General features: G+C 37.6%; 1 protein-coding gene across 1 annotated transcript in view; it reads left to right on the forward strand.

Moving 5' to 3' along the window:
- APAF1 (apoptotic peptidase activating factor 1) overlaps window positions 1-22,377 on the forward strand; it is a 77,258-nt gene that overhangs the window by 17,411 nt on the left and 37,470 nt on the right. The window contains exons 8-17 of the mRNA XM_054719386.1: window positions 1,140-1,378; window positions 1,726-1,893; window positions 3,180-3,311; window positions 7,132-7,245; window positions 7,706-7,890; window positions 9,611-9,737; window positions 10,708-10,833; window positions 12,898-13,029; window positions 16,622-16,747; window positions 21,903-22,064. Of these exons, the coding sequence (XP_054575361.1) occupies window positions 1,140-1,378; window positions 1,726-1,893; window positions 3,180-3,311; window positions 7,132-7,245; window positions 7,706-7,890; window positions 9,611-9,737; window positions 10,708-10,833; window positions 12,898-13,029; window positions 16,622-16,747; window positions 21,903-22,064 (1,511 nt within the window). The remainder of the gene's footprint in view (window positions 1-1,139; window positions 1,379-1,725; window positions 1,894-3,179; window positions 3,312-7,131; window positions 7,246-7,705; window positions 7,891-9,610; window positions 9,738-10,707; window positions 10,834-12,897; window positions 13,030-16,621; window positions 16,748-21,902; window positions 22,065-22,377) is intronic.

Here is a 22,377-nt window from a genome sequence, read left to right on the forward strand (position 1 = left end):
ACTGGTTTTGTCTTCTTAATTTACATTTTTTCGTAGTGAAGTTAACTTTTTTACTTATCTATTGAATTTTTGCATTTTAATAAATTATTCTTGACTCACTTTTCTTTTGTGATATAAGTATTTTTTTATTGACTTTTAGGTACTCTGTTGAAGCTATTAGTCTTTTTTCATGTTCTCCTCCCCCCCAAAAAAAATATTTTCCCTAGTTTTTTTGTCTATCTTTTAATCTCATTTGTAGTCTTTTTCAAATACAGAAATTTAAACTTAAAAAAAAAAAATCCTTATCCTAGGATATGTTTTATGGATTTGAGAGAGAGAGAGAGAGAGAGAGAGAGAGAGAGAGAGAGAAACATTGATTAGTTGCTCCGGCATGCACCCTGACTGGTGTGTGCCCAGACTGGGAATTAAATCCACAATCTTTTGGTGTACAATATGATGCTCCAGCCAATTGAGCCACCCGGCTAGGGCCAGAAATTGAAACTTTTATGTAATCAAATCTATCAGCATTGAAGATTACTTTTTCCATTGTTGTTAATGCATAGAAATACTTTCTTATTTTTCTTTCTGCCATTAAATAGATACTTGGTTTTGAGTAAATTGACTTTTTAAAAAATCTTAAACTTAGAAAAAGTACTTAATTTTTATAGTTATAAAGCTGATGCATATTCACTTTGAAACTGTGTGAATCTATAAAGAAAAATAGAAACTATTAATAATCTGATAATTATTAGTGTAATGAGAGTATTTTTTCCAGTCTTTTAGGACATACAACTTTGGAAAAAAATGTCAAGATTATGATGTGGTATACATCATTTAAAATCTTGTCCTTTTTATATAACAAATCTTGAGCATTTTGCAATGCCATTAAATCTCTTTTGAAAAAAAATTTACTAGTGACATATGCTTTAATTCAGTCATTTCTGTTATTAAGATTTTTCATTATCTTAAGTAATTCTGTGATGAATATGCTTAAATGAAATGTTTATTATTTCTAATAACTTCCTTACAACAAATACCTAAAATGAATCCAAGAGTTAAAAATACTTTAAGGCTTTGGATAACATGCAGCAATAAATTGATTAACTTAGTGTTGATTCTGAAATGAGATGGTATTAACACAGTGACTTTTTTTTTTTTAGGTTCTCCTCTTGTAGTGTCTTTAATTGGTGCACTTTTACGTGATTTTCCCAAACGCTGGGAGTACTACCTCAGGCAACTTCAGAATAAGCAATTTAAGAGGATAAGGAAGTCTTCATCTTATGATTATGAGGCTCTGGATGAAGCCATGTCTATAAGTGTTGACATGCTCAGAGAAGACATCAAAAGTTATTACACAGATCTTTCCATCTTTCAGAAGGATGTTAAGGTGCCTACAAAGGTAATAAAAGGATCAAGAATCCACATCACTGGGTATTTATGGCATGCAACCTTGGATACAGTACCAAGGATATTGTTACAGAGGCTACTGGAAAGATAAGACCCGCATGACGGAGGTGGTGGGTTGGAAGGTTCAGTCTCCATCAAGGGCTCGATGTTGAACTGGGACGGGTTACCTAAGTTTCAGTGGTTCTAGTGAAGCTGGAGAAGCAGCCGGCTTCTTTCTCTTTTCTATCTTGAGGAATGGTTGAGCTTCTTATGAAATAGAGAGATTCTTCTTCAGGGCTTTGAGATGTGATTTTTGTGTGTGTTTACACATTGTCTACAGTCCTGCTCATTGATTCCTAGGTGCTATGTGTTCTCTGGGACATGGAGACTGAAGAAGTTGAAGACATACTGCAAGAGTTTGTTAATAAGTCTCTATTATTCTGTGATCGGAATGGCAAATCATTTTGTTACTATTTGCATGATCTTCAGGTAGATTTCCTTACAGAGCAGAACCGCAGCCAGCTCCAGGTACTTGCACCTTTGTATGCTCTTTTTTAAAATTTTTATTTTGAAATATTTTTGTTTTTGTTTTTTATTATTTTTTAAAGTAATTCTTTATTGTTGAATATTTTGAAGAAATTTTAGACACAGAAAAGTTACAAAATAGTACAGAGATTTTGTGCATATACCCTTCACCTACTTCCTCCCAAAATTAATGCCTTTATGTAACTATAATGTTACTAATTCACAGACTTTGACTTTTGCCAGCTTTCCCACTAATGTCTTTTTTGTGGTCCAAATCCAGTTCAGGATCCCATATTGCATTAAATTGTCATGTTGCCTTAGTTTCCTCAAATCTATGAAAATTCCTCAGCTTTATCTTCCATGGTCACTTTTGAGGAGTCTAGCTAGCTTTTAAAAAAATTTATCTTTACTAGTATTGTTGAAAGTATTACAGATGTTCCCCTTTTTCCCCCCATTGACATCTCCCGCCCCCACTTCTACCTCCTCCCCAAGCCTTCACCATACCTAGATAGTTATTTTGCATACTAGAGGCCTGGTGCATGAAAATGCATGCACTGGAGGTGGGGGATCCCTCGGCCCAGCCTGCCCAATCTCACAGTCTGGGAGCCCTCAGGGGCGAGAGGCGACCTGGCAATCAGGGAAAGGTGATGCCCACTACTGGCAGCGCAAGCCTCGGCCGGCCCTGGTTACCTGAGCCTCGGGCGGCCCTGGGCGGCTGGGCGGCTGGGCAGCCGCCACCCGAGGCTTGCCTGTGCCTCGGGCTGGCCCTGGGTGGCTGGGGGCTGAGGGGACTGGGGGACTCCGGAGCCAGGCACGAAGTGGCTGGGCCTGCCTGGGGGTGGGCCTGGCCTTGCCGCACGCCTGCTGCCCTGGTGGGGCTGAGGGGACTGGGCGCTGCCATCTTGTGGCTGTGGGTGCTGCCATCTTTGAGGGCGGGACAGTCAATTAGCATATTCCCTCCTCATTGGCTATGGGCGCTGCCATATTTGTGATGGTGTGAGGGTCAATTAGCATATTTTCCTCTTTATTAGATAGGATTGTGTCCTTCTCAGTGAATCATATCAGGGTGTTGATACATCTTATTATCAGTGATGTTACCATTGATCACTTCATTAAACTAGTATCCACTAGTATCTCCACTGTTAAAGTTGCTATTTTTTCTTTTTGTAATTAGTAAGTATCTTATGGAAATATTTTCTGTCTTTTCTTAAATAGCTTTGGAAGCTGATGTTACTGTAATGTTTAGGTTATGAAATTCTGTCCTCTGAAATGTTTCCTTTGTGTTTCAGGATCTACATAAGAAGATAATCACTCAGTTCCAGAGACATCACCAGCTGCATGCTCTTTCACCAGATCAGGAGGACTGCATGTACTGGTACAATTTCCTGGCCTATCATATGGCCAGTGCCAAAATGCACAAAGTAAGAGGATCGACTTAAAAATTATTTTCTTTTATCTCACTTTTATTTAGTCCTGTGTTTAGAGTTTTTTAATTTATAAAAATAGAATTATAGACTATGTAAGTATTTTTGTTTTTTTTGCTACTATTTTTACTTGCAGTGATTTTTTTTTAAAAGGTACCTTAGTAAATGAACCACCTGAAAATTCACTTTCTTCTTACCAGTAGCTTGTCTTTATAGGCAGTCTGAATTTGTTTTTAAGTTTTGAGAAGGAACGGAGGGTGGCGAAGTATATTCATTCATTCAAAAAATATTTATTAGCCCAGTTGGTGTGGCTTGGTTGTTGAGCTTCAATCTATGAACCAGGAGGTAACAGTTTGATTCCTGGTCAGGGCACATGCCTGGGTTGCAGGCTCTATCCCCAAGTAGGGGACGTGCAGGGTGTCGATGATTCTCTTTCATCATTGATGTTTCTATCTCTTTCTCCCTCTCTCTTCCTCTCTGAAATCGATAAAAATATTTAAAAATATTTATTATATGCCTGCTATATACTGTTATTGTTATTGACTGTGAGGCTATGCTACAGAGTCCCTCCTGTCATTGAGCTTACATTCTTGGGGAGACTGACAGTGGACAAATACATGTATACTATGTCAGGGGGCAGTAAGTGCTCAGAAGAAGAAAAAAGCATGAAGGAGAAAGAAAGTGATGATATAAGGGTAGAATCTTCATCATTTGCTGATGGATTTGATAGGCATTGTAAGAGAAGAGAAGAGTCAAAGATGACTCCAAGTTTGTGCAGTGGAAGGATTAGAGTTGCCATGAACTGAGATGGCGATGCCTGTGGGTAGAACAAGTATTTTTGGGGGTGGGGTGAAGGTTAAGAACTCATTTTGAGTATATTAAGTCTGATACTCATATTAAGACATCTAACTGGAAATATTAAGCATGTAGTTGGATGTATGAATCTAGGTTTCTGGGGAAGATTATGGACTAAAGATAACATTTGGGAACCATTAACACATAGATGATATTTGAAGTCAATTACCAGCTAACTATTAAAAATGTTAACATTTTTGGAAAACTTTGAGTAATTTTTCTTTTCTTTCATTTTTTTGTTTATTAATCCTCACCTGAGGATATTTTTTCCATTGATTTTTTTTTTTTTTTTTTTTTGAGAGAGTGGAAGGGAGGGAGGTAGCGGGGAGAAAGAGAAAGAGAGACATCGATGTGAGAGACACATCGATTGGTTGCCTCCCATACATGCCCTGACCAGGGTAGGGATCAAACCTGCAATCCAGGTACATGCCCTTGACTGGGAATCAAACCTGAGACCCTTTGGTGCTCAGGCCAATGCTCTAACCACGGAACACACTGGCCAAGGTGAGTTATTTTTCTATGCTTAGGTACATTAATTCTTGGTTACAAAAATGGTGTTGTAGTCTGGTGGTTGTTTTTTTTTGGTCATCTTCCCTAAGGATATTTTTCCATTGACTTTTAGAGAGAGAGGAAGAGAGAGAGAGAGAGAGAGAGAAAGAGAGAGAGAGGGAGACATCGATACAAGAGAGACACATCGATTGGTTGCCTCCCACACACTCCCTGACCAAGGCCTGGGATTGAGCCTGCAACCAAGGAACGTGCCCTTGACTGGAATCGAACCCGGGATCCTTCAGTCCATGGGCCAGTGCTCTGTTCTCTGAGCCAAACCAGCTGGGGCATAGTGTGTGTTTTTTTTGGTGTTTTTTTTTTTTTAAGGTATTCCAATAAATATCAATGGCCTAATTTACTTAGCCAAACTGTAATTGTTAAACATTTAGGTTGTTTTCAGTTTTTTTTGCCTTTATGATGCTGTAATGAATATTCTGTCTTTGTACCTATATTATTTCCTTTGAAAATCCTTTGAAGTGGAATTAATAGGTCCAGGTATTTAAATTTTTTTTTATTGATTTCAGAGAGGAAGAGAGAGAGGGAGAGAGAGAGAAAAATCAATGATGAGAGAGAATCATCCATTGGCTGCATCCTGCACAACCCCCACTGGTGATTAAACCGGCAACCCAGACATGTGCCCTGACTGGAGGTCACTGGTTCATAGGTCAATGCTCAACTATTGGCCGGGCTCTCTTGTATTTTATTTTCTACTTAATTATATTATGTGGTCATCTTTTTATGTCAATTTTATATAGAGCAACATAATTTTTAAAGCAGCATACTATTTCATTGTGTAGCTACATTATGATTAACCATTTGATCCATTAGCTTGTGTAAGCATACTCATCTGATTATTGTCTTAGCACACATATTTATAAGTGTAATTTGTGGGTCAGTTTCAATTTTAATACAGATTGCCAAACTGTCCTCTAGGGAAGGGTTGCTTTGACTTACATCACTACCAATAGTGTAAGACAGTTTTTATTTCCTCTGATTACAGCTGATATTCTTAGCATTTCTGTTAGTCTTTAGAAATCTGATATTAAAAAATAGTTTGTGCCGAGGCCGGTTTGGCTCAGTGGATAGAGCGTCAGCCTGCGGACTGAGGGGTCCCAGGTTCGGTTCCGGTCAAGGGCATGTACCTTGGTTGCGGGCGCATCCCCGGTGGGGAGTGTGCAGGAGGCGGCTGATCGATGTTTCTAACTCTCTATCCCTCTCTCTTCCTCTCTGTAAAAAATCAATAAAATATATTAAAAAAAAAAAGTTTGTGATGGGTAAGTCTTACACAGGCAGCCCAACACCGAAGTTTTCACCAAGTTAGATCCTGTTTCGACGATTTTTCTAAGAAAACACAATGAAAAAGAATTCTTTAAAAAGTTTTTATTTATCTTTTAAAATGTTCCCATCCAAGATTAAAGTGAGTTTAGAGGTAGAGGATTAAGTAATGACTTTGTAATTAAATATGTGCACAGAGAGTTTAGATAACATGTTATTTTCTCATCAAAATACTTTAGGTTGAATTTGTCCTAGCCTTTGTCCTTGCTCATGTAAATAACTGCCTATGAGCCATGAAAGGTAAATGGAATTAGCTACTGCTTGAGATAAATTATATTCCATGGAGGCAATGGTAATGGTTAAATATGGAGATAAGATTGCTATAATAATAACAGCTAAAATTTACTAAGTATTTACTGTGCACCAGGACTTGTTCCAAGCATTTCATACATACTAACTCATTTAAAGTTTTATCACACCCTGTGAGATAGGGCTACCAGTATCTCCATTTACAAAATGAAGAAATTAAGGTTCCAGCCTTGTGGTGGCGGAAAAAAAATTTGTGCTTTTTATTTTGTGAATTGCTTCTCATCCATTGCCTTTACCTATTTTTTATATTGGGGTGTTTATCTTTTCTTTTTAAATATAGTTTATTGATGTTTTATACAGAGGAAGGGAGAGGGATAGAGAGTTAGAAACTTCGATGAGAGAGAAACATCGATCAGCTGCCTCCTGCACACCTCCTACTGGGGATGTGCCCGCAACCAAGGTACATGCCCTTGACCGGAATCGAACCTGGGATCCTTTCAGTCCGCAGGCCGACGCTCTATCCACTGAGCCAAACCGGTTAGGGCTATGTTTTTCTTATTTTTAAAGAATTTAAGAAATTAAGTCTTTAATTTTAAAGAATTTAAGTCTTTAATCCAACTAAAATTTATTTTGAGTTAAGGTGTGAGATTCATTTTATGTTTCTTAGGAACTATTTATGTGTTCCTTTTCAATAGTTTCCTTTTTGTCCTTAAATTTGAGTAGTCTGCTAGGTTTCTCTCAGTAATGTTAGGATAATGATGGTAGACTTAAAATTCTCTGATTTCTTTAACAGGGCTCCTGATCTTATTATTTATTTATTTTTTAAAAGGAACTTTGTGCTTTAATGTTTTCCCTGGATTGGATTAAAGCGAAAACGGAACTTGTAGGCCCTGCTCATCTGATTCATGAATTTGTGGAATACAGGGATATACTGGATGAAAAGGTATATATTCATTCAAAAAAATAAGTCCTGAAAGGACATGCTTTTTCTGACATTTAATTCTAGGGTTTAATAATGGGGACCAGCAGAATAGAAAGGGATGAAAAAAGATAATTTTCTTATTTTGACCTTTGATTATTCTAATTATTTTGCTTCCTAGCCTATTGGGAATGTGAATAGGATTGAGTTTTGAAATTTGAAGAAGTAAAGTGTTCATTGTTTTTTGTTGTTGTTGTTTTTAAAGAATGTATTAAGAAAGTAGTAGTTTGATAATGAGATTTTTATTCTATGTTTAAAAGTTTATCCTATGTTTAAAAGTCTATATTTGTTACCTAAGTGGTTGGTTATTCAATTTTAGCTCACACAGAGAATATGTCATTTAAGCCTTTAAAGTGATGAGATCACAGAAACAGAAAAATGTTGGTTCTGGTTATGTTTCTAAGAGATTTCAGTTTGTTCATAGGATTATGCAGTCTGTGAAAATTTCCAGGAGTTTTTATCTTTAAATGGACATCTTCTTGGACGACAACCATTTCCTAGTATTGTACAGCTGGGTCTGTGTGAGCCGGAAACTTCAGAAGTTTATCAGCAAGCTAAGCTGCAGGCCAAGCAGGAGGTCGATAACGGAGTGCTTTACCTGGAGTGGATGTAAGTAGGTTAGGAGAGACCAAAGGGAGCAGCGTGCTAATTATGTCCTTATTTTTTCAGGTAGTGAATAAGTTCACTCCAGGAAGATTTAACTACAGTTCTTCGGAAAAGGCTGGAACTTTTAATAAGCATTCTTACTTATTGAAAAGTTTTAGAGAAGTAAGCATAGGAGAAATATACATGTTCAAAGAGTCCATAGAAATAGATGTTTGCCTGTTTGGCAGTTTGACAAGTCATTCTAATATTAACACCAAATGCTTTATTTTGTAAGTAGTGAAGAACATGGGCTTTGAAGCCACAAACCTCTTTTGAGTCTCATTTCTAAAATCACAGTTTTGTGATTTTTGAACAAGTTATAGCTTCCTCTCCTTTCTCATAAGTAAAATAGAGATAACAGTGCTTTGAGGTAAGTACTATTTTTGTGAAGATTAAATGAGATATTGGATATTAAATGATTAGCACTTTGTCTTGCACTTAGTCCTTATTAAACTTTCCCTGAATCATGATTCTTCTAACTTCTGAAAGAGGCCATTCAGTTTTGCTCTTATCAATTAGTAACCTTAATCTTATCAATTAGTAAAAGGAAAGCTAAACTATCATCTTTTTCATGCCTGTAATATACATAGGCTCACATCTTATTCATTTTATCTTCAGAACAACCTTATAAGGTACTAGTAAATATTATTTGCCCTATTTTACAAATGAGAAAACTGAGGCACAGAGAGGTTGAGACTTGATTAGGCTTGTGTGGCTTGCAGGGGGGTGACGTGGCTGGGGGAGAGAGAGAGAGAGACAGAGAGACATTGATGTGAAAGACAGAAACATTGATGTGAAAGAGAGACACATCAATTGGTTGCCTCCCACATGAGCCCCAACCAGGGCCAGGGATTGAGCCTGCAACTGAAGTACATGGCCTTGACCGGAATTGAACCAGGGACCCTTCAATCCTTGGGCCGACCCTCTATCCATTGAGCCACACTGGCTAGGGCCAAACTTTGACTCTTAAATTAAGCACGAAACCATTTAACATATATTCTTGTACTCAAAGTGACTGACACAGAAATCCTGACTGTTCTGATACTTTTCTCATTTTAAGTATACGTTATATTCCTTTACCCTTTTGTTCTTTATTTTTATTTTTTTGTTCCTTTACCCTGTAGCCCATGAAAAATAATATAATATTTATACCTGTGGGATAGCTAGTATTCAGTAGATTAAGATACATAGAAAGTAACATTGCTTTATTTACTTTTTCTCTATATCTGAATAATTGTACTTAGAGAAGAGTGGTTTTAGAGTACTTCATCATAATGGCAGGTATAGTGTCATGCTTTAGTTAGGAAATGAGCTTCATTTTGCCATCTTCTTTCCTTTTAAAAAACAGGGTATCCTTACATAATTTTTTTCTCTGCACATGTTATTATTATTAAAGCATCAAAGGAAAATAGAAGGTGATGTGTATCTGATTAATTAGATTTCTTCCAACTCAGTGACATTTGTAACACATGACAGGTTGCTTGATATACGGTGGCACTTCTCTTAAAATGCCAAGTTTGTTATATTATGTTTTTTTTCCTTCAGGTGATCTTCTACATTTACATGTTGGCAATTTAATTTTAAGAATTTTGTATTTTGGGGACTATAACTAAGCTAAAAGACAGTTTATTACTGAAGTTTATACTCACTTGTTGGGTTTCTGTTCCTTTTTTCTTGTATTTAGAAACAAAAAGAACATCAAGAATCTCTCTCGCTTAGTTGTCCGCCCCCATACAGATGCTGTTTACCATGCTTGCTTTTCTGAGGATGGCCACAGAATAGCTTCTTGTGGAGCTGATAAAACCTTACAGGTAAAATATGTCTCTTGAGAAAAATTGAAAAGGGCATGTACCCAATACTGTGTGTATTAAATATATTTAAATCCTAAAAGTCAAGTAAATTGCACATAGAAATAGAGAAACCAAATCTCTTGAACATTTTATAAAAGCTTTATCTCTAGCGATTTTAAAGATATGTTAGTGTGTTGTTTTTTGTTTCTTCCCGTAATCCTAAACTTGCCAAGTGACATAGAGGTGCCTTTTACCCTGCCCGTCAGTTGTCATCACCCATGTGCCAGCCAAAGATAATGAGGAACTGATAATTGTTGAAAGACATTCGACTTTCTAGCAGAGTGAGCAGGGCTCTGACTGAAAAACAATGATTAAGTAAAATACCTATTTTATCACCAGCTCAGGCATAGATTTCTGGCGATAAATGGAATTGGGCTAGGTTGTTTCCTAAGGTGCCTGAAGGAATTTCCTTTAAGTTCTCATTTGTTTTCAGAAAATATGAATGAGTGCTTTACTTTAAACTTGTGCTCTAACTTTTGGATTTTGAAGGAATCAGGATCAAATTAGTTAAAACTTTTATAATTATGGTAGCTTTAGTCTTTGCAAGATCATGACTATAACCCTTATTCCTATTCCTGTGTGTGCTTTATTACTAATTTTGTTAATTTTGTCTTTTGAGCACCGGAAAGAAATTATATTGCATGAAATATTTTATATTTGCTTGTTAAGAATTTGTGAGACTATTCTCAAGAACTGAAGCTATACTCTGTTAGTTCTTTTTATTAATATTACAAACATTTAACAATGGATAGTTCTCTATTTTAGAGCATACAGATTCTGACACAAATTCTGATTTTTGGAGTGATTTTGCCAAGGTTCATTTTTGTTGCAAAATAACAATGATTAGGATCTTTTAAGGAAATATTTTTATTAAATAATGGTTCATGGTTAAGTGATACATAGTAAAAAGATTTTGTTGTTGCTTGTGCAGGTGTTCAAAGCTGAAACAGGAGAGAAACTTCTAGAAATCAAGGCTCATGAAGATGAAGTGCTTTGCTGTGCATTCTCAACAGATGACAAATTTATAGCAACCTGCTCAGTGGATAAAAAAGTGAAGGTAAGGAAACATTTTCCTCTTCAGTTGTAATCACCACAGAATTCATTTTCTTTTTCCATAATAGAAGGACTAGGATAAGAAGGGTTAAAGGACTCCTTCTTGCCTGTTGATCTACTAACTTGAGGTAAATTAGTTTTATCCATTGTAAATTAACTCTCTCTGAAAAAAACCTTTATATTTAAGTCCCAGCAAAAATATCCAGGTTGATCAGTCTGAGATATTTACCAGGCAGCTGAGAAAAAGAGTTACAAATTAATGAATTTGCCTGCCATTTATTAACTGGTCTGTGGGTTAAATACCAGTTTAAATCTTGCTTACCATGCTTGCTTTTCTGAGGATGGTCACAGAATAGCTTCTTGTGGAGCTGATAAAACCTTACAGGTAAAATATGTCTCTTGAGAAAAATTGAAAAGGGCACATACCCAATACTGTGCATATTAGAATATATTTAAATCCCAAAAGTCAAGTCTACTGTTACTGCACAAAATTACTATCTGAGATTGGATTCTGTTGTAATTTGTGAAATGCAACCCGGATTTTTTACCTTTATGAACTGGCTTATATTCAGTGCAAAACCAGATGGATGAACAAATTAATAATTAGGTTAGTAGTCTAAAAAGTAAATAGAGAAAAATAAATAAATACCGGGTAATTTTTATCTTTGTTAATTTTTCTTTCTTGTCTCTTGTCCATAAATTTGGCTTTTAGCTAGAGCATTTATGCAGAATATAAGATAAATTGAAGTCCAAGGGAATGTTTTACATGATAAGTGTAGGGGGAATTTCACTTCAGGCTTTTTTCAAAGGGTTGTGGAGTGCTGAATTTGGCTAGGTGGGGTGGACCTTAGTGGACCTGAGAACAATAGAATTGGCTTAGGAGTTTTCCTGGAGTTTCTGTCCACTTGAAGAAGGCTCTGGAGTGTCCAGACTAAATTGAGATCTAGGAGAAATCTATTTCTTGATATATTGGACTCTCTTAGGTGACTTTACAACCAACTAGTTAATTTACTCTGTAACCTTTACTCTGAGTCAGACTTGCAGTTGGCCACTCTGAGCAGTTCCAAAGTCAAAGTTATAAGGAGTAAAAGGAAATAATACCAAGTTTCTCTTTTCTAAGAATTCAAAATTTAAAGCAAGAGACAGAAATTAAAAGAACTTCAAAATAAAGGAAACTCTCTGGACCTCTGGGGAGTGCTTTGATGAGATAAAAAGAAAATGCTATGAGAGGGACATTAGTACCTCTGAGAAGTCCAAAGCCCAGTGAAGAGTGATTAGGTAATTTATTTCATTTGTTTATTGTTAGATGGAGTAGACATGCTTAGTTAGTCATCTTACATAGTAATTAGAATGATGATTTTTTTTTATTGTGAACTCAACACTGCATGAAGCTTTATACTATACATTTTCTTAAATGATCAGTTTCACTCTACAATTTGCAAAGTAAGTATTGATCCTATTTTTCAGATGAGGAAATAGGTTCAGAGGGAAATTATTTGCCAAAACTCATGGAGCCAGGGTTGAAAGCTAGGTTTCCCTCCGAATATACAGTCTATTTTTTTCACTGAGCCATCTGCCTATACTCACTTATCATATCCTTTTTCCCATTTGATACCATTCTTGTGGGACAGGTATACGTATTCCTTAAGAGGGAACTGAGGTACAGGAAAATTAAGGACTTGCCCAGGGACACTTAAATTAAAAGTGGTATAGCCAGGTCTTGGGTTTCATCATTCCCAGCGAAGTCCATTATTCCGTTCTCAAATAGCACTTCTCTGCCTGCTTTCATTCATATGAACATCTGAAATCTTGCCCTTGAAGACTGTAATGTTTTGAGGAGATTCCAGTTATGCCATAGAAAGACACATGTATAGACTTTCAAAGTAAGCTTTTTTTAAAAAAGCTATTTGACATGTTTTAGGGAAGTGGGAGGTATTTATTAGCATCATCTATGCCTGAGGAAATCTGACAGACAGAATGGATAGCATCCATAAAGCAGTTCATATTTTATTTGCTTTATTTCGAAATAAGAGGTAGTGGTAAATTTTATTTTGAAAATTTTCTTTAGATTTGGAATTCTGTGACTGGGCAACTGGTACAAAGCTATGACGAGCACTCAGAGCAAGTCAACTGCTGCCACTTTACTCACAGCAGACATCACCTTCTCCTAGCCACTGGGTCAAGTGACTGCTTCCTCAAAGTAAGTGTGGATAATGAGAATTATGTAGATAAATTTGTAGACCCATCAGGACATCGCCTTTGACTTCCTTGTACATTGTGTTAATCCGGGCTCTTTTGGTTGCAGTGACACAGACTTTCATATTAGCTCACTCAACAGCAACAAAGAAGATATTATTGGCTCATGTAACTGGAAAGGCTAGAGGGAGCATGGCTTCAGGCAGAGCTGATTCCAGATGCCTAAACTACATCCTCAGGCTCTAACTCCCTGTCCATCTCTAGACTCGGCTTCCCTCTTTGTTGGTTCAGGCATGGTATCTCTGTGTGACAGGAAATAGAGCTATTCTCAGCTCGGCTTATATAGGTCTTACAGCTCATAATCACAGAGGAAGAGAAACTTGCTCTTTCCCAGATTCTGCATATTTAATTTTAGAGAAAGCTGTAGTTGACCTGGTTCCGGTTACATACTCATTGCTAAATAACCCCACTAGCCGGTAGGATGGAATCCTTAGATTGACCAAGGGTCACAAGTTTAGTCATGTAGAAATTGGACAGATGAGGTAAAGTCAGCTCCACTTGAGTTATAAGTGGGGTTTGATTCAAAAGAGAGGTTTTGTTGTCAGAAGAAGGGGGGGAAAGATGCCAGTAGGAAAAAAAAAAAAGCAAAAAACAACAACCCTCTAAAACCAAAATTATATATTAATTTCACATGTTTGCTAATGTTTATAATTACAAATTATAAAAGAGTCTTATCTTTTTTCCCCACTTAAGTGGCATACTAAAGATAGCTAGATTAAATTTTCTTGGATCCCAGAAATGTCTGCTAACTTCTTTTGGATTCTTTTTTTGGTTTGGTTTATGCCCTTTCTTTGTAAATGTCACACCATTTTTGCATTGGGACATTGCATTTTTTGGTGAAGTGGGTAAAACATTTCAGTTTGGAAAACCTCATAGTCTCTGTGTTTTGACATTTAAATAAGCTATTTTAAAAAAAATTATGAAAATATAGAAACATTTGTTGAAAACTGCCCCCTCCCCTTTTCAGGAAGTTGAACCTTTTTCTTGTTTTTCCTTCCAAAGAGAACTTAAAAAAAAGAAAGATATAATTTTTAAAGAGTATATATTTTATTGATTTCAGAGAGGAAGAGAGAGGGACTGAGAGATAGAAACATCAATGATGAGAGAGAATCATTGATTGGCTGCCTCCTGCATGCCCCCTACTGGGGATTGAGCCTGCAACCTGGGCATGTGTCCTTGACCAGAATTGAACCTGGAACCCTTCAGTCCGCAGGCCGACATTCTATCCACTGAGCCAAACCAGCGAGGGCCCAAAGAGAACTTTTATATAGAAGCTCAGTGTGTAGAAGAGATAAAACCCACTTTTCTTGTGTTGAGGTAGGGTATGGGCCTGCATTTCTAGTCTCTCTTGTTCCCTCTCTTACTCTCCGCACCCCCTTAGTGCCTTTTCAGACATGTTTCTGGAGTCCCTGGGCCCTGCAGACACAATTTGAAAACACCAGATTGGATCAAAATAATATAGTAGCATGAAATTATCTTACAATTATAGATCACTTTTACTCAGTAAAGTTTATCCTATTGAGTAAACTACCATTAAAAATAAGACTGTTGTACTATTTTAGAAAAGCTCTGCTCTATTTGAATGAACCCATTTCTAAAACTAGATGACTTTTGTAGTATATGTGACTAATTTTGATGTTACTGTTAACATTTTGTAGGGTGGGGAAGTTTTATTTCCTCCATTTATTTATTATTATTATTTTAAAGATATTTTTATTGATTTCTGAGAGGAAGGGAGAGGGAGAGAGAGAAACATCCATGATGACAAAGAATCATTGATCGGCTGCCTCCTGCATGTCCCCCACTAGGGATCAAGCCTGCAACCCGGGCATGTGCCCTCACTGGGAATCGAACCGTGACCTCCTGTTTCATAGGTCAACACTCAACCATTGAACCACACTGGCTGGGCTATTTATTATTTTTTAAAAAAGATGATTTTATTGATTTTAGAGAGAGGAAGGGAGAAGGATAGAGAGAAATATCAATGATGTGAGAGAATCATTGATCGGCTTCCTCCTGCATGCTCCCTACTGGAGATCAAGCTCGTAATCTGGGTATGTGCCTTGACCAAAATCGAATCGGTGACCTCTTAGTGCATGAGACAACCAACTGAGCCACACTGGCCCGGGCAATATATTTCCTTCTGTTAAATGTAGACAAAAATCTCTAAGATGTAGGAAGGGGTTATTTGTTAGTAAAAAGTTTTAATTATGAACAAGTTTTACTGTAAGACCTGTCTTACCACACCTGCATTATCCTGAGGGCTATTAGAACTCACTTCTTGGATTCTTGAACTGAGAGAAGCCAATGAAAATATGTAAGTCTAAAGCTGCCCCCATGTAACTCGCTCCTCTGAGGAACTGGGTTTACCTGGTACTGGTTGGGATAAAGGAACCAAGCATGGAGATGACCATGAAGAACAGGACTTACTTCACTTACTAATCATTTCCTAAGGATTTAAATTAATTGTTGGGGATACTTGATTTACTCTTTTGTGTTTAGTCTAGTTAGCATAAATCACCAGAGATTACTATTGTCCCCTTTATTTGCATTTTTAAATACTTTTCAATCATACCCAAAAGGAGAGGAGATAGTCATGAACTCCTCTGCTATCCACCATCTAGCTCCAACAATTATCAACATTTTCCCAATCTTATTTTATTTTCCCACAAACCCCAATTTTTTTGGACTAGAGCATTTTTAGCAAATCCTAGCTATCATCTCATATTACCCCAAAATACTTCATGTACACATCTCCCCATTAGTCTCAAAACATATCTTTATACCATGGGTTGATTGGGGTCAGAATCTGAAGTTGAGGTGGCATTTGATTGTTATTATGCCTCTTAAGTCTTGTTTATTCTATAAAAGTTCTCCTTTCCCTCTGCCTCTATTTTTTATGCCATTGATTGGTTAGAGAGAAATTGAGTCATTTGTCCTGTGGAATGTTTCACATGCTAGATTTGGTTGATCAATTCCTGAAGGTATTGTTTAATTTGCTCTTCTAACCCCTTATATTTCCTGTCATATAATTAATAGTATATCTATCTTTGCTATCCTTGTATTTTTGAGTCATTTTTAGAGCATTAATAGATTTTAGCTTAGTTAGCACACTCAAGCTTTGCATTGGGAAATCTTAGAAATGATCACTTTTTGAGTTGGATAATCTAGCATCTAAAAGAATTTGGGGTGATTTATTTTGCATATTACTTATTACAGAGCTGAGTAGAATAATAATGACTCCAAACCACCTTGTTAAAATAAGCAGTAATTGTTCAGTTACTTAGTGCTCAGACTAAAAGTCTAGGCGAGCCTTTGAGTCCCTGAGTGGATTTAGGTGCTGACCTAAGGGTTGCCCCATTACTTGTTAATCACAAGTTCACCTTTGTGTTTCACACCTTTGTGTCACTGTGAATTGAACATCTGCCTGTAACTGAAAAAGCTTAATTGAAATGGAAGAAAGAACTTGACATGATTTCTAACTTTCCCCCATTCAGTATTAGTTTTTTAGTTATATTTTTATCTTTCTCAAATAGCTCTGGGATTTGGATCAAAAACAATGTCGAAATACCATGTTTGGCCATACCAATTCAGTTAATCACTGCAGATTTTCACCAGATGATAAGTTTTTGGCTAGTTGTTCAGCTGATGGAACATTAAAGGTATGCTTTTGTTTATCATTAAAATGGGTTGTAATTTTATGGCCTTAGAATTGGGTTATGGAATTAGGCTTCTGTTTCACATTTCTGCAGAAAGAGCTTCAACTTCCAGGACCTTATTTAATGTAACTGTAATTACTTGTCATAATGATTGTTTATTCATGGATTATTACCTTATGCTTTAAAGTTCATAAGTTTGATTTCTTAATTTTTAAGATATATTTCATTTCATGACTTCATAAAATCTTTTGAGATCTATGGGGTCAAATTTGTAAAGGTCCTGCTTTTATTTATCATTTAATTATCTTGCCTTTTATGTTATTCCTGTTTTTAAGAAGTCTCACTGGGGGAAAACTCAGAGCTAAGGAAAAAAGTTTAGTTCAGTCCCCTAAGGCAGTGGTCACTAACCGGTGGTCCGTGAGGTCCGAAAGGTTGGCAACCGCTGCCCTAAATTCTTTTCTAAAAACCCCAAATTCTTTTTTTTGTAGGTTTTAGACACATTCTTTTTTTTTTAAAAAATAAATCTTTATTGTTCAGGTTATTACAGATGTTCCTCTTTTTCCCCCCCCATAGCTCCTCTCCACCTGATTCCCTCACCCACCCCATGCCCTTACCCCCCACCACTGTCCTCATCCATAGGTATAAGATTTTTGTCTAATCTCTTCCTGCACCCCTCACGCCCCCTTCCCTCCAAGAATTGTCAGTCCACTCCCTTTCTATGTCCCTGATTCTATTATATTCACCAGTTTATTCTGTTCATCAGATTTTTTATTGACTTGATTTTTAGATTCACTTGTTGATAGATATGTATTTGTTGTCACTTTGTTGTTCATAATTTTTATCTTTACCTTTTTCTTCTTCTTCCTCTTCTTAAAGAATACCCTTCAGCATTTCATACAATCCTGGTTTGGTGGTGATGAACTTTAGCTTTTTCTTGTCTGTGAAGCTCTTTATCTGACCTTCAATTCTGAATGATAACTTTGCAGGGTAGAGTAATCTTGGTTGTAGGCTCTTGCTATTCATCACTTTCAATATTTCTTGCCACTCTCTTCTGGCCTGCATAGTTTCTGTTGATAAATCAGCTGACAGTCGTATGGGCACTCCTTGTAGGTAACTAACTGTTTTTCTCTTGCTGCTTTCAAGATTCTCTCTTTGTCTTTTGCCCTTGGCATTTTAATTATGATGTGTTTTGGGGTGGTCCTCTTTGGATTCCTTTTTTTTGGGGTTCTCTGCGCTTCCTGGACTTGTAAGTCTATTTCTTTCACCATGTGGGGGAAGTTGTCAGTCATTATTTCTTCTAACAGGTTTTCAATATTTTGCTCTCTCTCTTCTTCTGGCACCCCCATAATTTGGATGTTGGTACGTTTGAAGTTGTCCCAGAGGCTCCTTACACTATCTTCATATTTTTGGATTCTTTTTGTTTGTTTGTTTTTTCGGTTGGGTGTTTTTTGCTTCCTCATATTTCAAATCTTTGGTTTGATTCTTAGGGTCCTCTAGTCTACTGTTGTATATTATTCTTTATTTCAGACAGTGTATGCTTAATTTCTGACTGGTCCTTTTCATTTTTTTGGCATTCTCATTAAGATCCTTGAAGGTCTCACTAAGTTACTCAGAGGTCTCACTAAGTTTCTCTGTGGTTTCTAGAAGATTCTTGAGTAACCTTATAACTGTGGTTTTGAACTCTATATCCAGTAATTTGCTTTCCTCCATTTCTTTCATTCGTGACATGTTTCTTTGTCTTCGTATTTTGGCTGCTTCCCTGTGTTGATAGAGTGGCTTTGTGTGGTAGGTGACCTATAGGGCCCAGTGGCTTGGCCTCCCCAATCACCTGAGGTGGACACTCTTGGTGCACCCCTTTGTGGGCTGGGTGCACAGTCTTGTTGTAGTTAAGCCTTGGTTGCTGTTGGTACACTGGGAGAAATTGACCTCCAGGCCAATTGGCTGTGAGGATCAGCTGTGTCTATAATGGAAGAACTGCTGTGCTGTTCTTATGGGGCAGGACTTGCTTCAGTGGGGCTTTGGTGCTCACTTAGTCTGCCTCTTGAGTTTGTCACTTATGTATGTGAGGAGTTGAAATCTGATGTCATCTCACACTGACCACTTGGTACACTGGCTCCTGGATCTCCAAGGAGGTGCAAGTCAGCTACTGTTTGAGGCTACCCAGCAGGAGCTACAGCGAGATCTGCAGATTTCTCCTCTTTGTTTGGGGTTTGGAAGTTTTGGAGCTCTCTGACCCTGCTGCAATTTGTTAGGTTAAGCTGTGAAAGGGCAGGCCATTCATATGCAAAAGCCACTGCGCACAGCTCAGGTGGGTTTGTAAATTGGGTGGGGCGGGGTCTCAGGGAATCACTAGGGCGTGGCAAATAGCGATGTCTGCCAGTCAGCAGTCTCTGCGTCTCTGAGTTTCTGTGTCCCCACGTCCCGTGCCTCAGCGCAGTAAACAATGATTCCTGCGTGCACCTCTGCGAGAAAGCCACCCTCACTTTCCGACCCGATGCCAGACAGTCCAGTTTCTTCCCATAGGAGTCTGGGTCCCCAGAGTCTCGCCGGAAATGAATTCAGAGCAGTTGGGAGCTTGTATCTCCCCTCCAATTGAAAAAAAAACAGTGCACCCAGTCACCAGCCCGATTCGTGCGCGCCTCCGTACCTCTGCTTTTCTGTGCCTCTGCACCTCCTACACAGTCTCAATGAGCTTCTTTCTTTCCTTCTAGTTGTAGAACTTCCACTCTGCCAGCTTTCCCGTGGTTCTGGGTGATAGTCGTTTTGTCTTTTAGTTGTAGTTTTGGTGTGGTTGTGAGAGGCAGCACATACAGGTGTATACCTTATGCCACCATCTTGGTTTTCCTCAAAAACCCAAATTCTTCCTCCTTAAGTCTTCACCTAACTTCTCCAATAATCTCATTATCTTTTTTTGTCTTGTCTCTACAATCATTCTAGTCTGTTTATTGATTCTCCTTTCTTCCTTTGTTCTTAAGTCCAATCCATCTTTGACTTCCTTGTCTTTTGGTCTACCTTTCCCCTTCCATTCTGTAGTGTTTGCTGTGGTTCATGCAGCCATCTCTCATGTCTAATAGCAGCTTTCTAAGATGCACTCTTCATTCCTCCTTAGCCCAGTGCAGAGCTGCTAGAATCCTCCCTACCTCTATTTTCATCTTGCCATTTTTAGCTGGGGTGAAAAGGTGTCATGTTATAAATTGTGATAAACCCAGGTTCATCGGGTATTAATTCGAAGGCTCTTCACCTTCCATCATTCTGCTGCCTCTGTTCCTATCAAATTTCTTTATTCTCCCTCCAATATATTAAACACTAATTGTCACTTCTAGGCAGGGTAATTTTGGGGGCTTATTTCAGCTAGTGTTTCTATATATGTTTCATTAGTTGTTCTTAGTGTTTTTTTGTGTTTTGTTTTTTTGCTTGCAGTTCACTTGTCCATAGTTTGTAATGACCTTTAAAACTATGCAAAGCCTTCTTCAGAAAGTATTCTTTTATAACATCCATCTGGTTCTGAGTATATATGTATGTATCTATCTGTATACCTATGTTGCTTGATAGATAGATAGATAGATAGATAGATAGATAAATGAAAGAAAGAAAAAGGAAGGAAGAAAGGAAGGAAGAAAGAAAAGGAAGAAAGAAAGAAAGAGGAAGAAAGAAAGAAAAGAAAGAAAGAAAGAAAGGAAAAGGAAAGGAAAAGAAAAAAAAAGAAAAGGAAAGAAAAAAGAAAGAAAGCAAAGAAAAGAAAAAAAGAAAGGAAGGAAGGAAGGAAATTGCTTGGTTTGTCTTCCAATTTCTTTTTACAGAGAGGAAGAGAGAGGGATAGAGAGTTAGAAACATCGATCAGTTGCCTCTTGCACACCCCCTACTTGGGGATGTGCCCGCAACCAAGGTACATGCCCTTGACCGGAATCGAACCTGGGACCCTTGAGTCCGCAGGCCGACGCTCTATCCACTGAGCCAAACCAGTTTCTGTCTTCCAATTTCTACTTGTAAATGTTTTCTGTTTAGTTCAGTCATTTTCATGTATCTTGTATTTCTCTGGTAAGGTTGAATATAGGTTTATGATTGGCAGAGACCTTGTCATCTTCTTGTTGTATCTCTTTGATGTTCGTAGAACACAGTTAAACTTAATGCAAACAATACATTTTATTGGCATATACCTCTTCCAAGGAAATACTTGAACCCCTTTGGGTACTTTTTCTGTTAGAATCTCTAGAAAAGGAGATATGTTAAAGCTACTAGGTGACTCCTAAATTATAGTAAGGTAAATTCTCTTGATACTGATCCTCTGGTTGAATCTTTCTTAATTTTAATAAAATAAAATAAATATTTTTATTGATTTCAGAAAGGAAGGGAGAGGGAGAGAGAGAGAGAAACATCAATGATGAGAGAGAATCATTTGATTGGCTGCCTCCTGTACATCCCCACAACCCAGGCATGTGCCCTGACCGGGAATTGAACCATGACCTTCTGGTTCATAGGTCGACACTCAACCACTGATCCATGTCAGCCGGACTGGCTGTCATTTTTAATGTTGAACTCCTGATGTCATACTCTTTAGATCTTTTGTGTTGATCTGATGGGGTATTCAGAGAAAAATCTTCAGTCTTCTACTTGTAGAGTATGTCTGGCTGACAAGTTCTGAGAAGATTTCTAGGCAGAGCTTTCAGCATATCTTCTAATTTCCCTGTTTGCACAATGGTGTCTCTGGATGCTAGATTATAACTTGGCTTGGACTGGGTCCTGTGTTCACATCTACTGCATGACATCTACTGCATGCTGTCCATGCAGTAGATGTGAAGTGCACTTCACACATGGCACAGCAGAGGGCAGCAGTGGCAAGTTGTTCGTCTTCATCTCACTTTTCTTCCAAGCTCATTCTTACTGTCCACACAGCCTTCTTCACACATGCAAGGCTCTTTGAACATTTTATTTAGTTTTCCATTCTGCATTTCAGGCAGTGCTTCAAATTGTTTTCTTTTTAGGAATATACTGAATAAAACTGGAGTTCTTAATTTAAAAGTTTTATAAAAATAGTAAGTAAAAATAATCATTAGGTAAAGTGAGTAGTTTGCAGGATATTTAATCCTGATGGCATTCTAGAAGTGTGATTTGAGATTAAAATAAACTTAAAATGTTTTGGTTATGTTTTTAATTAAAGCTTTGGGATGTGAAATCAGCAAATGAGAGGAAAAGCATTAATGTGAAGCAGTTCTTCCTAAGTTCAGAGGAGCCTCAAGAGGATGTGGAAGTGATCGTGAAATGTTGTTCGTGGTCTTCTGACGGTTCTAAGATAATGGTGGCAGCAAAAAATAAAATCTTTGTAAGTACCAATATTTTAACAAGCCAAAATTAAAGAAAATTAAAACTTCTGTTGATTTTTGCATTTTTACATTGTTTATTGAAATAAAAAAAGTATAGCTACATGATTTGGCTCTCTGCTCTAGGGGATGTCGATAGGCCTTGTGAGAAAAGATCTCCATGGCCGAAACCGGTTTGGCTCAGTGGATAGAGCATCGGCCTGCGGACTCAAGGGTCCCAGGTTCGATTCCGGTCAAGGGCATGTACCTTGGTTGCGGGCACATCCCCAGTAGGGGGTGTGCAGGAGGCAGCTGATCGATGTTTCTCTCTCATCG

This window comes from Eptesicus fuscus, chromosome 7 (genome assembly GCF_027574615.1).
Source record: "Eptesicus fuscus isolate TK198812 chromosome 7, DD_ASM_mEF_20220401, whole genome shotgun sequence".
Classification (NCBI taxonomy): Eukaryota; Metazoa; Chordata; class Mammalia; order Chiroptera; family Vespertilionidae; genus Eptesicus; species Eptesicus fuscus.